At 42.0% G+C, this 20,335-nt stretch overlaps 1 protein-coding gene and 1 long non-coding RNA gene across 3 annotated transcripts in view; one reads left to right on the top strand and one right to left on the bottom strand.

Annotated features, from left to right (window-relative positions):
- LOC139079060 (uncharacterized) overlaps positions 1-2,733 on the top strand; it is a 31,867-nt gene extending 29,134 nt beyond the window's left edge. Inside the window, exon 4 of the long non-coding RNA XR_011532327.1 lies at positions 908-2,733. This is a non-coding gene — a long non-coding RNA (uncharacterized lncRNA). The remainder of the gene's footprint in view (positions 1-907) is intronic.
- Positions 2,734-3,297: 564 nt separating this feature from the next.
- DIRAS3 (DIRAS family GTPase 3) lies at positions 3,298-5,569 on the bottom strand. 2 transcript variants are annotated; one of them, XM_008528106.2, is made up of 2 exons: positions 5,392-5,569; positions 3,298-4,694 (listed from the first exon to the last, which is right to left on the bottom strand). In XM_008528106.2, exon 2 carries the CDS (start codon positions 4,627-4,629, stop codon positions 3,943-3,945), a length of 687 nt encoding a protein of 228 aa, XP_008526328.2. In that variant the 5' UTR covers positions 4,630-4,694; positions 5,392-5,569; the 3' UTR covers positions 3,298-3,942. The 2 variants fall into 2 exon arrangements, with proteins under 2 accessions (XP_008526328.2, XP_070447921.1); XM_070591820.1 differs by lacking the exon at positions 5,392-5,569 and adding an exon at positions 5,267-5,357.
- Positions 5,570-20,335: the final 14,766 nt, after the last annotated feature.

Genomic DNA, 20,335 nt, shown 5'->3' with positions numbered 1-20,335 from the left:
TTGCTGACAGGTGCAGAGAGGGGCTCAGCTCCCTGCCATGCACCTGCTGACCTGACCCTGGACGGGACCTGAGAGCGTCAGCTCCCTGCTCAGCCCACCGACATCACCCTGCCAGCGGGGAAGGGCTGGGGGGAAGCTGCCTGCTCTGGACTGGATCAGCTCCCTGCTCTGCCGGTGGTCCAGTGCCAGGAGGGGACATCACCACCATCTGCTTCCACGGGGCAGGGTACAGTGGGGTAGAAGACCGGCTCCCTTTGTGGGGAGGAAGAAGAGCAGGGGTTTTGCTGTGGCTGTTTGTCTGGATTAGGGTGTGTATTGCCCGAAAGGTTTTCTGTTATGAAACCACCCTCTTCCGGTCCCTTGGCTGGGGGGAAGGTGCTTTTTTTGGTCTGTGCCTGTGGGCAGTTCTAACCTGGAGTCTTCAGCACTGTCCTGTCCAAGATGGATGGGGGACAATGAGGAGGCTCAGGGAAATCACCATCATGTCATCCTCACACCTCCAGGCTCCAGGCAGCCCGCTACTTTCCACCTTGAAGGATGTCCTCTGCTCCTTTCTTGTGTCATGTCCAGGGTTACTTTAGTTGTAAGAAGGAGGACCTGGGAGCAATGGGCTACTCTATCTTGGCTGGAACCACACATTTCCTAACCGCTAAATCTGAGCAACACTTTCAAATCCTTATCTTATTCTGTTTTTAAACAAGTTTTGCTTTGCTAGAGTACATGCTTTTCCTTGAAGCTCATTTCTCCCTCAGCGTTTACTACTGCACTTTATGAGTTTCCTCCTATCTCTTGGTCACTTCTAAGTGCCCTTCACAATTTCCTATGGGCGAGTAGCTTTCCAACTGCTGTGTTCCTCAGAATTCTGTCCTGAATCCTTTTACATTGCTCTGATTGTCTCCCTCCACAGCCTCACCACTGGCTACACTTGGCCCTCCTCCGTATCCCAGAATGTGGAACCCACAGATACCAGGAGGGCTGACTAAGGGATTTGAGCATCCACAAATCTTGTCATCTGCCGGGTGTCCTGGACCCAATCCTCCGCTGACACCAAAGGACGACTGTGTATGCTGAAAACTACAAATCATTGTCTCCAGCCCTTAATCCCGGACTAGCTCCTATTGGAAACCTCCACCTGGCTGTCCCAGCAACTGTTATCCAAAATGTAACTCATGATCCTCACGTCCATGTGAAAATAGATGTTCTCCCAAATTGGCTTTTCTTCCTGGATTTCTGAACTTGGTTAATGACCTTATAACCTACCCAGGGATCCCACTCAGAGATGTGGCATTCATGTTAGTTTCTTCCTCTCCTCCAAACTCCCACACGTCACCAAGCTCTGGCCATTCTCCCTACAGGTAGATCTCAAGTCCATCCATGCATCTCCATTCCCTCTGGCAAAGCCTAGAGCGTTTACTCAAAATCTCATTCCTGGACTATTCTAATAGTTTGTAAATTTGTTTACCTGCCTCTTTCCAGTGCCTCTTCCACAGAGGCTCTAGAGTGATTTTTTAAAAATGCAAATATAATCAAGTCTGCTTACTGTCTTTACTAATCCCCCAGTACCTCTGAAGAATGAATTCTAAACTCTCACTTTTCAGGCTCATCTTCCACCATTTCCTCCATCCGTTTCTGGAAACCTGCTGTGACCTCTGAGCCCACACTTTGTGCAGACCTTTGTTCACACTGCTGTGTCTGCCTGCACTGTCTTCCTCTCCTTCCCTCACTCACACCCACTCCACCTAAACCCACTCCTGCTAGGCCGAAGGCATTCCAGCCATGCGATCTCTTCGGGGAAGAGTTTTCCAACTGGAAAACTGGTGTAAAGTGCTTCTCTCCTGTTTCTGCACAACCTCACGCAAGTTGTCATTGTTGATTTGCTTCCTGGCCTCCCATCTGGATTCCAAGGGGGCTCTGAAGGAGCTTCCTTTTCCACATCTGTAAAATGTGGGAAAAAAATACAAATAGAGAACAGAGAAGTCATCTCGTTCAGCTTTTGACTAGTCATCTTGAGAAGGAAGCACACCATGGTGGTTAAGAGCACCAACTCTGGAACAGGACACCTAGCTTCAAATATTGGCTCTGCCACTTATTGATTTTCTGACCTTTATCAGTGTTCCCATCAGCAAAATGGGCACAACAGTATCCACTTCACTGGGTAGTTGTGAGGATTAAATGACATAATGTAGAATGCTGGCATGTAGAAAGAGTCTATAAATGTTTGCTCTACTGTGATATAGAAACTTTGGCATGTAGACAGACTATATAAATATTTGCTATATTCTGAAAGTATTTTTTCTAAGCATTACTTGCAACATTAAAAAAATGTCCTCCCCTTTCTAAAGGGTAGTATTGGCCACTTAGTAACTCCTTTGCTCAGCTACAAGGAACCACAGTGAATGCAATACATTTTTCAAGGAGAATTCTCCTGGAAAATAGCCAAATGGAGTATTCTCTTTTAGAAATAGAATTACTTCATTCGGGACTTTAGCAAAGAACTATTTTTTTAAAAAAAGAATAAATAAAAAGCAATATGGGAGAACGCTTAGGTAGTTTCCAGTGGTTGAGAATAATTCTTTGAAAGTGAATAGGGAAAACCTTAAATAACTGACTATTTAAAAGGAATAGATTTTCTAAGCTCAGAACTCTGACTGTACTTCTATGAAATAGATGTTTATGATTCCTTCTCAGCAGTCTGCTTCTTCCCTGGGAATCAAGCTATAAGAAATCATTTTAAAATCCCATATGAATTTTTTAACAAATATTTGTTCAATTATAAATATTTTATGAAAAAAATCACCAGATTAAAAGCCTGCCCCCTCCTCCCCAATTAAATACTCAAAAGGACATGTATAGAGATGTATTCCCTCACTCAAAAAATTATGTTCAAATATAAAATCAATCTTTTTAAAAACTCCCTTAAGAAGGAACTTCTCAAGTTTCCAATCCCACCCGTTTCTCCCCTTCTTTCCGTTGCCCTCCCCACTCCCTACAGCCAGTCTTCATGAGGGGAGACTTTCGAGGCAGCCAGAGGCTGAGTTTGCTTTTCCCCAGCTGCCTCCAAGACAGCAACAGGGCGAGCATCCTCTTCCAAGACGCCTGGAGTTCTCGTGGACGTCAGTCCAGGAAAGGTTCTGCATTGCAGGGACCCCTTACCTCCCCGCTCCCAGGCTAATTCCACGAAGCGAGGCGCTTCTGTGTGTGAATTCTCATTAGAAACCTTAACCTGACGTGATTGAAATCGTAATGTAATGGGCAATTTTTTCAATCGTCCCTTGAAAAAGAAATTATTACAGCTGATTTCATGCAGGAAAAGCTTTATTAAAGTCACAGAACTGTTACACTTTTTAAAGACGGCTACATGGAATACCCAAACATTTTTAAACGACTTAGGAAACAAGCGGCACATCTTTATTAAGCAAGCTCCACCGTCACAATTTTCTCTGCCCCCACCCTCAGCGCTCAGCTATAGAATATTCATTTATTTATCTCATTTAGAATATCCGTCTCACAGTCATCTGTCAAAGCTTTCGTTGCAAAAACACGTTTCTTAACAGTAAATACGCACTGGAAAGATAGGATTAGACATTTAGAGGACTTGAAATGTTTAAACAATACATGATAACAGGATTACGAGAAGGGGTGGGGCATCTTTCAGTCCATCTTTTTCAAACATTAATCTCTCAAGTCGGTCCGAGTATTATTCTTAAATTCATCCGGCTCCTTCTTTTCCTCCTCCTCCAACGGCAATGCTTTAACAATCTGAATTCTGTTGCCTGGGAAAAAGAAAAGTTAACGTACAAGGGACATTTATTGACATCTAATTGTTACAACTCAAACCACGGCACGGCACGAGAGTCAGTCACAGGCAGGTGAAAGGTTACACTGGGGTTGGCGCATGCGCTGTGTGCGCTGTAGCAGACGGTCGGGCTACGGCCTCGGGGCTTACATGACGTTGCACTTCCCAAGCAGCTTCTCAGCGCTCTTGGGCAGGTGGGATCTCCTGTGGGGAAGCTGGAAGCAGGCGGCGGGCTTCTTCTCGTGGCTCAGCAGCATGAGAAACAGCTCCTGCACGTTGACGCCCGTCTTGGCGGAGGTCTCCATGAAGGCGCAATTCCACTCCAACGCGCGGGCAGCGCCATCCTTCGCCGTCACCTCGCGGCGGCTCTCGTCGCATTTGTTGCCCACCAGCACGATAGGGTACTTGTGGAAGCTGCTGCCTTTGATCTCGCGGATCAGCTCGTAGAACGGCTTCAGCTCCTCCAGGGTTTGCTTCTTGGTGACCGAGTAGACGAGGATGAAGGCGTCGCCCCTGGCAATGGCGAGGCGCTGCAGGCCGGGATAGCGGTGGCCACCAGTGGTGTCAGTGATGTGCAGGACGCCCATGCTGTGGTTGCAGCCCAACACCTGGCGGTAGGTATCTTCGATGGTTGGCAGATAGATATCCCGAAAGTTGCCGCGCACCCACCTCTGCACCAGCGCGCTCTTGCCCACGCCGGCGGGGCCGAGGACCACCACGCGGTCACCTTTGCCCCTCAGCTGCGGCACGAAGGCGCGGATGACAAGCAGGGTGGGCAGAGGCCGCAGCCGCCGCATCAGCCGCTCCTTAAAGACGAAGCAGGAGTTGCCCATGGTCGGGAATTGGCGGGGAGACGCGCGCACAACGTCTCCGGCACTGAGCCAGCAGTGAGGGAAGCCTGGGGAGGAAGAAGGGGAGAGTGAGATGGGAGCTCTAACCTGGAACGTTCTCCGAGGTCTGCCCTGCCAGTTGCTCCCCGGGGACGCTGGGGAGGGTGCTAACTCGCTCCCCAACTGCATCCCCGGTCTGAGGCAGAGCCAGGCTCACTGCCCAGCCCAGGCACCCACGGCAGGCTGCGCGCGCGGGGAGGAGGGGAGTCCGCTCAGCACCTCTTCCAACGACACCTTGACCGTGCCCTTCCCGAGGGTGTCACACCCATTTTCTTTCACCCCATAAGACTCCACTCCCTAGCTACAAAATGAGAGGCTGTAATAATGCACAGTTTGCCAATCCTTAGAACATACACATCTGAGCGATGTTCCAAAACCTCTCCCCCCAATAAGCCCTTGTTACTTTCTCTCCTTCGGTATTAAAAATTATCGCCATCTCCGACACGATCCGTTACCGCGGGCGAGGGTTGGACGCCGCGGAGACCGCGATCCAGGTGCGATCACCGGGACAGCAAGGGCGCCCAGGGAGCAGCAGGGCCAGGGTGCTGGGCTCATGGCGCCAATAGAGACCTCCTATTACCTGCAGCGACTGTCCCGGGATGTCTGGGACATCACCCCTGCCGGTTCCCACCTGCAGCAGCGCATGCTGGTTCGCCCTCCACACCTCGCATTCGAGTGCCCGAAAAAGGCGGAACACAGTCTTACCTCCCTCCAAGGCGGGCAGCCGGTGTGCTGGCGGCCAATCCGCTCCTCCGATCGTGCAGTCGGAGCAGCCGCCGGAGCGCAGCCGGGCACAACCAGCGCGCTCAGAGGCTCGGGGAGAAATGCTCCAGCTGCTGGGCTCGCTCGGACTGCAGTGCCAGAGCGGGGGCGTGGGCTAGGACACTCCGCTTGCGCAGTACGCAGAGTTGGGGACCCGGCTGCGCGGGGCTGGCGAGCCCAGACGCGCCGCCCACTGTCAGTCCAGCGTCCTGCACACCAGAGGGGCTGTACCCACAGCCCGGGGTGCGGGGAGGGCCTGCGATCACAGGCACTGGTCCATTCAGGAGGGGATGCCTACAGGATTTGCGCTTTAGTTCTGTGCAGGCCGTCTCGCAGCTACTTCAGCCCTCGCCACTTCTATGCCCTTTGCCGCCGGTGGCTTAGCCCTTCCCAAGGCTCAGCTCAGCGCCTTCACTTCGTTGCACAAGGACCAGTTAGGATCCTCGCCACCACTGGCGCCGGGCCCTGCATGGTATCTCATCCACTTTGCTCGGGAAACATTTGTCTTGCACAAAACCCAATTTTTGTCCATTCGGGGAAAAGTCCAACTAATCCTTCCGTTATAAGAAACTTCAGAACCTGCCTCCAGGTGGGATTTCCTGGGGCTTAGGTTCTATGTCCACAGGAAAATACAAATTAAAAGCACAATGAGATAGTGCCACACCTGTATCAAAATAGCTACAATAAAAAATGGTGATAACACTAAAAGCTGATGAGGACGTAGGGCAACTGGCTCACCCGCACACTGCTGGTGGGTGTACAAAATGGTACAGCCACTCTGGAAGGCAGTTTGGCAGTGTGTTATAAAACGAAACATACAACCCAGCAATCACACTCCTAGGTATTTATCCCAGAGAAATGAGAACTTACATTCACACAAAACGCACATGACTTTATGTGTGAATTTTGTACACAAATATTTACAGCAGCTTAATTCATAGTAGCCAAACGCTGAAAACAACCAGCTGTCTTTTAGCGGTGCCTGGTTAAACTAGGGCACATCTACATCATGGAACACCACTCAAAGAAAAAGAACTGTCGATACACGCAACCACGTAGATAAATCTCAGGAAAATTACGGTGAGTGCAAAAAGCCAATCACAAAAGATCATATGCCATATGATTCCATTTATGTAACATTCTTGAAATAAAATTATAGAAATGGTATTAGTCGGAGGGGTTGGGGATGAGGAAGGGGCATGGGAGGAAGGTGGGTGTGGTTGTAAAGGGCAGCATGAGAGGTTTCATGGTGATGGAGCTGTTCTATATCTTGACTGTGGTTGTCAATTTACTGTTTACACATATGCTGAAATTCCATAGAATTAAATACACACGCAAATGAGTACAAGTAAAGCTGCGGAAATCTAATAAGAGCAGGGGGTTGTATCAGTGTTACGACCCTGCTTGTGAATCTGACTACAGCTTGGCAAGATATTACCATCGAGGGAAACTGAGTAAAAGTTACTTGGGATCTCTCTGTAGTATTTCTTACAATTTCACTTGAATCTTCAATGATCTCAAAGTAAAAACATTAATTTCAAGAAGCATTGCAAAAAGTCAGAAACAACATGACTCTCGTGGCTCCCTGTTACCTAGAGATAATCAAAGTTCAAAGTCTTTAGCTTCCTATTCCCAGTTCCCTGCAAACAGACTCCAAATGCCCTTTCCCTTCTCACTTTCCACAAATCTTCTGCACACAGTCGCTAGTTAATTGGATGTACTTGGGAGTTCCCAATATCTGCTTCTCCACTTGCTCCTCCCCAACCCATCTGCCCATCCATACGCCCCAAAGCCTACTGTCCTCCAAGACTCACCTCCAAACAGCACCTCCAGCCAGAAGGGCTCCCTCCCTCTGTACCCCCAAGCACCTTTTCTTGAAGTTTTGTATGTGCTTAATTGATATTCTCCACAAAGCTGTGAGCTTTTCTCAGACAGAAGTGAGAGACATTCATCTCTGATTCCCTCACAGGTCCCAGTAAGTGCCAGCCTGTAGCACTCCCAGCCAGCCAGGGTGGTGTGGGGTCATGTACATCCCATCCAGAGGGCGGGAGTCACTGCAGAGTGCCAGCTCCGGAGCCAGCCCGACTTCTCTCCTGCCCTGGTTCCACCACTCTTTATAGTTTGGTCTTAACTGTGTCCTCAGTATCCTCAACTGATAAGAGGCAAATACATGGCAAGAGCTGGCGTGTTAAAAAGCACCCCTCTCAGTACCTGGCACAGAGTAGACTCAGAAAACACAGCTGGAGTTGGAAGACATGGTCTCCAGTTCCTGTTAGTTAATACAACTAGTATGTGAGTACTAGTTGTATGGACTTAGACAAACAACTCGTTTTCTCTTTACATTGAGTTTCTTCATCTGTAAAATGAGCACAAAATTATCTGTGTTTGAAGATTGACTTATTTGTGTCAAAGTCAAGCAGGGTATTGCTTGTGGCACACGAATGAGCTAATATTCATTTGAGTGTCTGCCAGGGCCAGGCGTTGCTCTAATAATTTTACACATGTTAACTCATTTAGGACTTACTACGAGTCTGTGACGTGTAGACTGTTACTATCTCCATTTTACAAATGAGCAGACTAGGCACAAAGAGATTAACTAAGTGGTAGAGGCTAGGAAGTCTGGCTAGCTCCAGGACCTGCGCGTTTTACACCATGCTGCCTCTTTAGTAGAGACAGGTGGTGATGGTCAGAACTCTCACAATTATCATCCTGGGAGTCTGTTTTCTTTCAGTTTCTTGCTAGGCTCCTTCACCCCACCCCCGACCTTTAAAATCTGTACAAAACTAATGGTAGTGTATACTCACAAGGTAGTGTTCTCCCACAAGGAGATAGCACCTTCTTTACAATTTGATTCCCAAGAAAAGGGTTGCTCCAGAATCCCTTCTCTCATCCCAGGCTAGCATCTCCTCCCTTTCCTACCACTTCTGTTACAAGCTGACTGCTTCCTCCTAGCACCCTGCTGCTACCAATAGCCCATTGTTCACAGAGATATCGTCTCCTACCTGATAAAGAAAGGAGGCCACCAGCTAAAACTCCACCAGCGCCTCATACATATGCTGCAGCATTGTCTCCTTTCTCCACTCAAGGTTGGTGCCTTCCTCTGAGCCCTGGTGTGCTTTTCAACCTGTGGTCCTAGGACCACCTGTATTGGAATCACCTGGGATGCTTGTTAAACATACCCAACCCAATTTACACAATGTTACATGTCAAATTTGTTCAATTAAAAAAATTACCCAACCCACATCTACAGAATCAGAATCTCTGGGTGAGACCTGGGGATCTGCATGTTAACAAGCTCCTTCAGATAATTCCGATGCAGAAGAAAGTTTGAAACTACTCCTTCAGAACCTTGCTTTATCAGTCATCCTATCTCTAACCCATCTTTGATCTCTCACTCTCCATTAGATTCTTTCTCTTAGCCTGCAAATATACTCAAATCTCTTCCAGTTTAATAATCAGAGGTCCTACAGCATAGGGTTACTGTGATGAATAGTGTATATGCTCCTATACTGGAATTTGTCTGATTTTTTTTAACCATGATTAGACTGGTGTTATGGGTTGTGGGAGGAAGACCCCAGAGATAAAGTGCCATTTTCTTTACATCATATCCAGGGTATATACTATCAACATTCCTTTGGTGTTGTATCTAAAAACTCATCACCAAAGGTCACCTAGATTTTCTCCCATGTCATCTTCTAGGAGTTTTATAGTTCTGCATTTTACATTTACGTCTATGATCCATTTTGAGTTAATTTTTGTGAAGGGTGTAAGCTCTGTGTCTATGTTCATTTTTTTGAATACAGAAGTCCAATGGTTCCAGCACATTTGTTGAAAAAAAACCAAGAAGCCATCTTTTCTCCAATGAATTGTCTTCTCTCCTCTGTCAAATCCTTTGTCAATCAGATTATCTATTTATCCCTGTGTGAGATTTTGTAATTAGTGTCTTTCAAGGAATTTACCTATGAAATATCAAATTTGTGGACATAGGCTTGTTCACTGTATTTCTTTACTAACCTTTCAATGTTCATTATATCAGTAGTGATGACCCCTATTTCATTTCTGATATTGTAATTTATGTCTTCTCTCTTTTTTTCTTCGTTAGCCAGACCAGAAGTTTATCAATTTTATTAATCTTTTCAAAGAGCCAGTTTTTTGGGTTTTGTTGTTATTGTTGTTAACTTTTTATATGGAAATTTCCAAATGTTTAAAACAGTAGAGAAAATATTCTAATAAACTCCCGTGGACCCATCACCTAGTTTCAATTAATTATCAACAAATGCCCAGTTCTTTTTAAAAAATTATTTATTTATTTTATTGAGGTCACATTGCTTCATAACATTATGTATATTTCAAATGTACATCATTATATTTCAGCTTCTTTGTGGACTATATCATGTTCATCACCAAAAGTCTAGTTTCCATTCTCCACCATGCATATGTGCCCCTTCACCCCTTTTGCCCTCCCCCACACGCATCCCCTCTGGTAACCACCAATCCGTTCTCCCTATCAATGTGTTTGTTTGTTTATTTACCCTCCACATGTGAGTGAAGTCATACACTAACTGTCTTTCTCTGTCTGACTTATTTTGCTTAGTATAATTCCCTCAAGGTCATCCATGTTGCAAATAGCATGATTTTGTCTTTTTATGGTTGGGTAGGATTCCATTGTATACATATCCCGCAGCTTCTTTATCCATTCATCCATTGATGGGCACTTAGCTTGCTTGTACGTCTTAGCTATATTGTGTGGACATTGCTGCAATAAACATAGGGGTGCATATATCTTTTCCAATTGGTGTTTTCATGTTCTTTGGATAAATATCCAGAAGTGGAATAGCTGGATCATATGGTGTTTCTATTTTTAAGTTTTTGAGAAATCTCCGTAGTATTTTCCATAGTGGCTGCACCAGTTTGCACTCCTACCAGCGGTGTTTGAGGGTTCCCTTTTCTCCACATGCTCTCTCATACTTATTATTTCTTGTCTTTTTAATAATAGCCATTCTGACGGGTATGAGGTGACATCTCATTGTAGTTTTGATTTGCATTTCCCTAATAATTAGTGATGTTGGGTATCTTTTCATGTGCCTGTTGGCCATCTGTAAATCGTCTTTGGAAAAATGTCTGTTGATATCCTCTGCCCATTTTTTGATCTGGTTGTTTGGTTTTTTGTTGTTGCTTTGTATGAGTTCTTTATCCATTTTGGAGATTAACCCCTTCTTGGATATATGATTTGCAAATACATTCTCCCAGTTGGTGGGTTGTCTTTTCGTTTTGTTCCTGGTTTCCTTTGCTTTGCAGAAGATTTTTACTTTGATATAATCCCATTTGTTTATTTTTTCTTTTATTTTCCTTGCCTAAGGAGACATGATACTCAAAACTATACTGCTAAGACCAATGTGAAAGAGTGTACTGCCTATATTTTCTTCTAGGATTTTATGGTTTCGGGTCTTACTATCAAGTCTTTAATCCATTTTGAGTTAATCTCTGTGTATGGTGTAAGATAATGGTCTGCTTTCATTCTTTTGCATGTAGCTGTCCACTTTTCCCAACACCGTTTACTGAAGAAACTTTCCTTTCTCCATTGTATGTTTTTGGCTCCTTTCTTGAAAATTAGCTGGCCATAGATGTGTGGGTTCATTTCTGGGCTCTCAATTCTGTTCCATTGATCGGTGGGTCTGTTTTTGTACCATGCAGTACCATGCTGTTTTAATTACTATAGCTTTATAGTATTTGAAATCAAGGAGTGTGATACCTCCAGCTTTGTTCTTTTTTCTCATGATTGCTATGGCTATTTGGCATCTTTTCTTGTTCCATATAATTTTAGGATTCTTTGTTCTAGTTCCGTGAAAAATGTCGTTGGGATTCTGATTGGGATTGCATTGAATCTGTAGACTGCTTTAAAGTAGTACTGATATTTTAACTTTGTTTATTCTTCCAATTCATGAGCACAAGACATTTTTCCATTTCTTTATGTTTTCCTCAATTTCTTTTGATAATGTCTTATCGTTTTCAATGTATAGGTCTTTCACCTCCTTGGTTAAATTTATTCCTAGGTATTCTATTATTTCTGTTGTGATTGGAAATGCTATTGTATTCTTGATTTCTTTTTCTGCCAGTTTGTTGTTAGTGTATAGAAATGCAACTGATTTTTGTATGTTGATTTTGTTCCCTGCAACTTTACCATATCTGTTAATTATTTCTAATAGTTTTTGGTGGATTCTTTAGGATTTTCTCTATATAGAATCATGTCATCTGCAAATAGTGATGGTTTTACTTCTTCCTCTCCAGTTTGGATCCCTTTTATTTCTTTTTCTTGCCTTAATCAGCCCTCTGGCTAGGACTCCAATACTAAGTTAAATAAGAGTGGCAAGAGTAGGCATTTTTGTCTCCTTCCTGTTCTTAGAGGAATAGCTTACAGTTTTTCATTGTTGAGTATGATGTTGACTGTGAGTTTGTCATATATGGACTTATTTATTTTGAGGTACTTTCCTTCTAGGCCCATTTTATTGAGAGTTTTTATCGTAAATGGATGTTGAATCTTGTTGAATGCTTTCTCTCCATCTGTTGAGATAATTATGTGATTTTTATTCTTGTTTTTGTAAATGTGGTGTATCACATTGATTAATGTGCAGATGTTGAACCATCGCAGTGTCCCTGGAATAAATTCCACTTGATCCTGGTGTGTATGATCCTTTTAATGTATTATTGTATTTCATTTGCCAATATTTCATTAGGATTTTTGTGTCTATGTTCCTCAGTGTTATTGTCCTGTAGTTTTCCTTATTTGTGTTGTCCTTGTCTTGCTTTGGTATCAGGGTTATGTTGGCCTCATGAAATGAGTTAGGAAGCATCCTGTTCTCTTCAATTTTTTGAGAAGAAGTTTGAGAGGGACAGGTACTAAATCTTCTTTGAATCTTTGGTAGAATTCACCAGAGAATTCATGTGATCCTGGACTTTTTTTTTTTTTTTAAGGTTTTTGATTACTGTTTCAATCTCTTTACTTGTGATTGGTCTATTCAGATTCTCTACTTCTCGATTCAGTTTTGGGAGGTTATATGATTCTAAGAATTTATCCATTTCTTCTAGGTTATCCAATTTTTTGGCATTTGGCTTTTCATAGTATTGTCTTAGAATTCTTTGTATTTCTGTGCTATCTGTTGTAGTTTCTCCTCTTTCACTTCTGATTTTATTTATTTGAACTGTCTCTCTTTTTTTTCTTAGTGAGTCTAGCTGAGGGTTTGTCAATTTTATTTATCTTTTCAAAGAATCAGTGCTGAGTTCCATTGACCCATCCTATTGTCTTTTTAGTCTCTATTTCATTTATTTCACAAAGAGCCAGTTTTTTGTTTCATTGATTTTTCTCTATGTTTTCCAGTTGATTTCATTGATTTGTGCTGGTTTTTATTCTTTCCTTTCTTCTGCTTATTTTAGTCTTAAATTGATCTTCTTTCTCTAGTCTTAAATTGCTTCTTCTTTTCTAATATAGAAATTCTATGCTATAAATTTCCCCTGTAAGCATTGCTTCCACTACATCCCCAAAAAAGTGTCTTGTTAAATTTCCAAATATTTTGGAGTTTGTAACCTATCATTCTGTTATTGATTTCTAGTATAATTTCACTGTGGTCTGAAAACATACTTTGTATGATTTCTAGTCTTTTAAATGTGTTCAAATGTGTTTTATGGCCCAAAATATCACTGTCTTAGTAATCTTTCCATATTAGTTTGAAAAGAATATATGTTCAGCTATTGTTGGATGAAGTATTTTGTAAATGTCAATTAGGTCTAGTTGATTAATGGTGCTGTTCAGTTCAACTGTATTATTACTCATTTTCTGCCTCTTGGTTCTATCAGTTACTGAAGGAGTATTTCAGTCTTCAGCTATAATGGATTTGTCTATTTCTCTTTGCAGTTCTATGTATTTGCCACGTGTATTTGATGTTCTCATGTTAGGTGCATACATGTTAAGGATTGCTATGTCTTCTTGGAGAACTGACTTATCATTATCATTATCATTATCATCTTTATCATTATGCAATGACCCTCTTTATCTCTGATAATTTCCCTTGTTCTGAAGTCTGATTTGTCTGAAATTAATATAGCTACTCCAACTTTCTCTTGATTAGTGTTCTTATAGTATATCTTTCTCCATCCCTTTACTTTTAACCTATCTGTCTTTATATCTAAAATAGATTTCTTGTAAAAAATATATAGTTGGGACTGATGTCAGCAAAATGGCAGAGTGAACTGTTCCCTTTATCTCTCCTCATTTGAACTACAACTAAATGGACATTCATTTATGAACAGAGGATACCCACACAGCATAACTTGATGCCTGAGAGACCCATGTAGCCATACAACTGAAGGTGGAGGGGCTACCACCAGGGAAGTGGTGGAGCTAGGTGAGCACTCTCTGGGCCCCCAGCCACCTGGTGCACACGTGCAACTGCTCTCCTGGCTGGAACACCCATAGTGTGGCTGTAGCCCTGAGGGAAGGAGGGCACCCCAGCATGACTGCTGGAACAGGTGATAGCAGCCCTGAGCTCCTGTGTGGTCACTTTCCTGTCCAGTGGGAGAGCCCATAGTACTGCCACTGTCCAGGGAGTGGCACAGGCCCCACCCAGTGGGGAGGCCCTGCCCACAAAGCAAAACAGCCATTGTGACTTAGGAAGAGGTGGTGGCAGATCTGCATGCCTTGGCAAATGACTTCCCGGCTGCCAAGAACACCCATAGTACTGCTGCAGTCCCAAAGGTGGGAGCACACCTCAGTGGGACCGTGGGAGCAGGCAGTGCCAGCCCTGAGCCACTGTGTGATCACCTTCCCATTTAGTGGTAAAGTCCACAGTGCCACTGTGGTCCCAAGGAGTGGCCCAGGCCCAGACAGGCACAACTTCCAGGGATTGTGGTGGGCTCAGAATACACAGCTTCTGTACCACTCCACCCCCAGTGGCAGCAGGTAGAATTTGCAACCAGGTACTATCACTATGCAAAGGCGCAAGTCCACCCCATCAAATAGTATGAAGAGGTAGGTACATTAAAACTCCAGAACAGAAGCAAAAAGATGAACACTCAGAAATCAGTCCTGAAGACATAGAAATTTACAATCTGAATGACAGAGAATTCAAAATAGCTATCATAAAAAAACTCAATGAGTTACAATAAAACTCAGATTGACAGTTCAATGAAATCAGGAATAAAATTAATGGACAGAGGGAATTCTTCACAAAAGAGATTGAAACTATAAAAAAATCACAAATATTGGAGATGAAAGACACAATGAAGGAGATAAAGAAAAATCGGGAGTCCTGAAATAACAGAGCTGATATATGGAGGACAGAGTTAGTAATTTAGAGGACAGAAATATAGAAATGCTTCAGATGGAGGAGGGGAGAGAATTAAGACTAAAAAGAAATGAAGAAAGCCTCCAAGAAATATCTGACTCAATTAGGAAATGCAACATGAGGATTATAGGTATTCAAGAGGGAGAAGAGGGGGGAAAGGGGAATAGAGCTTGTTCAAAGAAATAATAGCTGAGAACATCCCAAACCTGGGGAAGGAGCTGGAATTACAAGTAAAAGAAGCTAATGGAACTCCTAATTACATCAATGTAAAAAGACCTTCCCCAAGGCATATATTAGTAAAACTGGCAAAAGTCAATGACAAAGAAAAAATATTGAGGGTAGCAAGGCAGAAGAAAATAACCTACAAAGGAACTCTTATCACACATTCAGCAGATTTCTTAGCAGAAATCTTACAGGCTAGGAGAGAATGAATGATATATTCAAAATTCTGAAAAACAAAAACCTTCATCCAAGAATACTCTATCAAGTGAAAATATCCTTCAGATATGATGGAGAAATAAAACATTCCCAGATAAACAAAAGCTGAGGGAGTTCACCACCACAAGACCCTCTCTATAAGAAATGATCAAGAGACCCTCATACCTGAAAAAATAAAGAAAGGGTTTACAAAGCCTTGAGTAAGGAGACAGACAGGCAGGCAAAATCAGAAAATTGCAACTCTCTATCAGAACAGGTTAGCAAATGATTAATTATAACCTTAAAGATAAAGGGAAGGAAAACATCAAGAATAAATATAGTCACTTCATTTTAGCTGCAAACTCACAACACAAAATGGACTAAGTTGTGACAACAATAAATTAGATGGGGAAGTGGAAAGGGATGGAACCTGCTTAGACTAAGAAAATAAGAGGCTCTCAGAAAATGGACTATCTCATCTATGAGATCTTTTATATAAACCTCACGGTAACCCACTAAACAAAAAATAAGAACAGAGACAAATGATAAATGAAGAGAAAATTGAGAAAACCATCATAGAGAGCTGCCAAATTGAATAGGCAGTCTGAAAGACACAGGACAAGAAACAAGGGAAATACAGAACAATGGGAAAACAAGTGATAAAATGGCAGCATTAAGCCCTCATATATCAATAATCACTCTAAATGTAAATGTATTGAATTCTCCAGTCAAAAGATACAGAGTGGCTGGATGGATTAAAAAACAAGACCCCACAATTAGTTGCTTCCAGAAAACACCTCTCAGCTCTAAAAACAAACACAGGCTTAAAGTGAAAGGATGGAAGATGATACTCCAAGCAAATAGCAAACAAAAGAAAGCAAGTGTTGCCATGCTTATATCAGACAAAGTAGACTTCAAGATAAAAAAGGCAATGAGAGACAAAGAGGGGCAATATATAATAATAAAAGGGATACTCCACCAAGAGGACATAACACTTATAAATATATATGCACCTAACACAGGAGCACCAAAGTACATAGAGCAACTATTAAGTGACCTAAAAGGAGATATTAACAGCAACACAATAATAGTAAGGGATGTTAACACCCCACTTACATCAATGGATAGATCACCCAGACCGAAATTCAACAAAGAGATAGTGGAACTAGATGAAAAACTAGACTAGATTGACATAATAGATACATATAGAACACTCCATCCAAAACCAGCAGAATACACATTCTTCTGAAGTGCACATGGAACATTCTCAGATAGACCATATGTTGGGAAACAAGGCAAGCCTCAATAAATTTAAGAAGATTGAAATCATCTCAAGCATCTTTTCTGACCAGAATGCTATGAAACTAGAAATCGACTACAAGTAAAAAGATGGGAAAGTGACAATATGTGGAGACTAAACAACATGCTGAACAACAAATGGATCATTGAAGAAATTAAAGGAGAAATCAAAAAATATCTGGAGACAAATGAAAATGAAAATGAAAATACACCATACCAACTCATATAGGATGCAGAAAAAGTGGTCCTAAGAGAGAAATTCGTAGCAATACAGGCTCACCTTAACAAATAAGAAAAATCTCAAGTAAACAACCTTAAACTACACCTAATAGAACTGGAAAAAGAAGAAGCTACAAAACCCAAAGTCAGCAGAAGGAGGGAAATAATAAAAATTAGGGTGGAAATAAATGAAACTGAAAACAAAAAAACATAGCAAGGATCAATGAAACTAAGAGCTAGTTCTTTGAGAAGATAAAAACAATCGACAAACCCTTAGCCAGACTCACTAAGAAAAAAAGAAAAAAGTCTCAAATAAATAAAATTAGAAATGAAAGTGGAGAAATTGCAACAGATACTGCAGAAGCACAAAAGAGTATAAGAGAATACTGCGAAAAACTATATGCCCACAAATTTGATAACCTAGAAGAAATGAATGAATTCCCAGACTCATAGAACCTCCCAAAACTGAATCAAGAAGAAACAGAGAATCTGAACAGACCAATCACAAGTAAAGAGATCAAAACAGTAATCAAAAACCTCCCTAAAGATACAAGTCCAGGACCAGATGGCTTCTCTGGAGAATTCTACCAAAAATTCAAAGAAAATTTAATGCCTATCCTTCTCAAACTCTTCCAAGAAACTGAAGAACATGGAACACTTCCTAACTCATTTAATGAGGCCAACATCACTCTGATCCCAAAGCCAGACAAGGACAACACAAAGAAGGAAAACTACAGGCCAGTATCACTGATGAACATAGATGCAAAAATCCTCAACAAATAATGGCAAACCGAATACAGAAATTCATTAAAAGGATCACAAACCTTGATCAAGTGGGATTTATACCAGTCATGCAGGGATGATTCAACATCTGCAGATCAATCAATGTGATATATCACATTAACAAAATGAGGAATAAAAACCATATGATCATCTCAATAGACACACAGAAAGCATTTAACAAGATCCAGTATCCATTCATGATAATAACTCTTAATAAAATTGGTATAGAAGGAAAGTACCTCAACCTAATAAAGGCCATATATGATAAACCCACAGCAAACATCATAGTCAATGGGGAAAAACGGAAAACCATTCCTCTGAGAACAGGAACAAGACAAGGATGCCCACTCTCCCTTCTCTTATTCAGCATAGTACTGGAAATTTGGGCCAGAGCAACTAGGCAAGGTAAAGAAATAAAAGGTATCCAAATTGACAAGGAAGAAGCGAAACTCTCGCTGTTTGCAGATGACATGATTTTACGTATAGAAAACCCTAAAGAATCCATTGGAAAACTATTAGAAATAATCAACAACTACAGCAAAGTTGCAGGGTACAAAATCAACTTACAAAAATCAGTTGCCTTTCTATACTCTAATAATGAATTAACAGGAGAACTCAAGAATATAATCCCATTTACACTTGCAAAACTAATAAAATATGTAGGAATAAATTTAACTAAGGAAGTGAAAGACCTATACAATGAAAACTATAAGATATTATTCCAAGAAATCAATGGTGACATAAACAAATGGAAAGATATTCCATGCACATGGAATGGAAGAATAAACATGATTAAAATGTCCATACTACCTAAAGCAATCTACAGATTCAATGCAATCCCAGTCAGAATCCCAATGACTTTCTTCACAGAAATATAACAAAGAATCCTAAAATTCTCATGGGGCAACAAAAGATCCCAAACAGCTAAAGCAATCCAGAGAAAAAAGAACAAAGCTGCAGGCATCACAATCCCTGAGTTCAAAATATATTACAAAGCTATAGTAATTAAAACAGCATAGTATTGGTACAAAAATAGACCCACAGATCAACGGAACAGAATTGAAAGCCCAGAAATAAAACCACACATCTACAGACAGCTAATCTTCAACAAAGGAGCTAAGAACATACAATGGAGAAAGGAAAGTCTCCAATAAATGGCACTGGGAAAACTAGACAGCCACGTGCAAAAGAATGAAAGTAGACCATTATCTTACACTACACACAAAAATTAACTCAAAATGCATTAAAGACTTGAAGGTAACATGTGAAACCATAAAACTCCTAGAAGAAAATACAGGCAGTACACTCTTTGACATCAGTCTTAGAAGGATCTTTTCAAATACCATGTCTACTCGGGCAAGGGAAACAAAAGGAAAAGTAAACAAGTGGGACTTCATCAGACTAAAGAGCTTCTGCAAGGCAGAGGAAACCAGGAACAAAGCTAAAAGACAACCCACCAACTGGGAGAATATATTTGCAAATCATATATCCAAGAAGGGGTTAATCTCCAAAATGGATAAAGAAATCATACAAAGCAGCACCAAAAAAACAAACAACCAGATCAAAAAATGGGCAAAGGATATGAACAGACATTTTTCCAAAGCAGATATACAGACGGCCAACAGGCACATGAAAAGATGTTCAACATCACTAATCATCAGGGAAACACAAATCAAAACTACAATGAGATATCACCTTTCACCTGTTAGAGTGGCTATAATTACCAAAACAAAAAACTGCAAATGTTGAGAGCATGTGGAGAAAAGGCAACCCTCATCCACTGCTGGGAATGCAAATGATGCAGCCACCATGGAAAACAGTATGGAGATTTCTCAAAAAATTAAAAATAGAAATACCATATGACCCAGCTATCCCATTACTGACGTGGACAGAACCCCTTGGTCAGGCCCAACCTCATCTCTCCCAGCTTCTCTCCATACTGGATGCCTCAGCCGACCCAAACCCTGTCACCCCTGCGGCTTCCCACATCTGTTAGCAGCTCTGTGGCAGAGTGGGAAGCATGTCCTGAAGAGTCATATCTGGGTTTGTATCTGGCTCTGCAATTTATTTCCCTAGAATACTCGCGCAAGGTATATATCATCTACCTACTAGGATTATCTTGAGGGTTCAATGAAATAAGGTATATGAAGGGTTTAACATAGTGCCTGGCACATAATACACACGACAGCGGGAAAACCAATGGATATGTGAAATTCCAGTAATTCCAGCTTCAAAAAACATCTCGTAGATGGCTACTCACACCCGAGTTGTTGACAAGTCCTCTGAGATGCTGCATTCTGATATAGGGTATGGAAAATGGAGTCGATACATAACCATTGGGGTGCACAGGAAATAGCATTCGTAGGGGCCTGAGCGGTCAGCCAAGCCACTGGAGGAAGGGCATGAATTCAGTCTGAAGGGGGAGTGGATTCCTCCAGGAGAAATGAGTGGGCGAGGTCTGGACAAATGCTTAAGAGCAAGAAGCACACAGTGTTTTGTGGTGGTGATTTTTGTTTGGTTAATATAGGCACCACCCATGGGATCTGTGGGAGGTAGTTTGAGGAAGGATTATAAGGGTCTTGAAATCCAGGCAAGAGAATATGAGATTTTTCCTTCCCTCCTTGCCTTACTTTTATAATAACAGCAATAACGTCAGCACAGACAAAGCCCCACAGAAGAAAACAGCCCAGTTACTAAGGTGTGCGCTCAGATTAAAAATTAAGCCCCACATGTAAATGAGGGAGCCTGTGGCCACACAGAAGGTTCTGGCAAGTGCATTCCTCTTATAACCAAGATCCCGGAGGGAGGGCTACATTCGCTCAGCATGAATC

The sequence above is a fragment of the Equus przewalskii genome, chromosome 24 (genome assembly GCF_037783145.1).
Source record: "Equus przewalskii isolate Varuska chromosome 24, EquPr2, whole genome shotgun sequence".
Taxonomy (NCBI): domain Eukaryota; kingdom Metazoa; phylum Chordata; class Mammalia; order Perissodactyla; family Equidae; genus Equus; species Equus przewalskii.
Note: the sequence above shows the minus strand (reverse complement) of the source record. Positions and strands in the feature narration are given on the sequence as shown.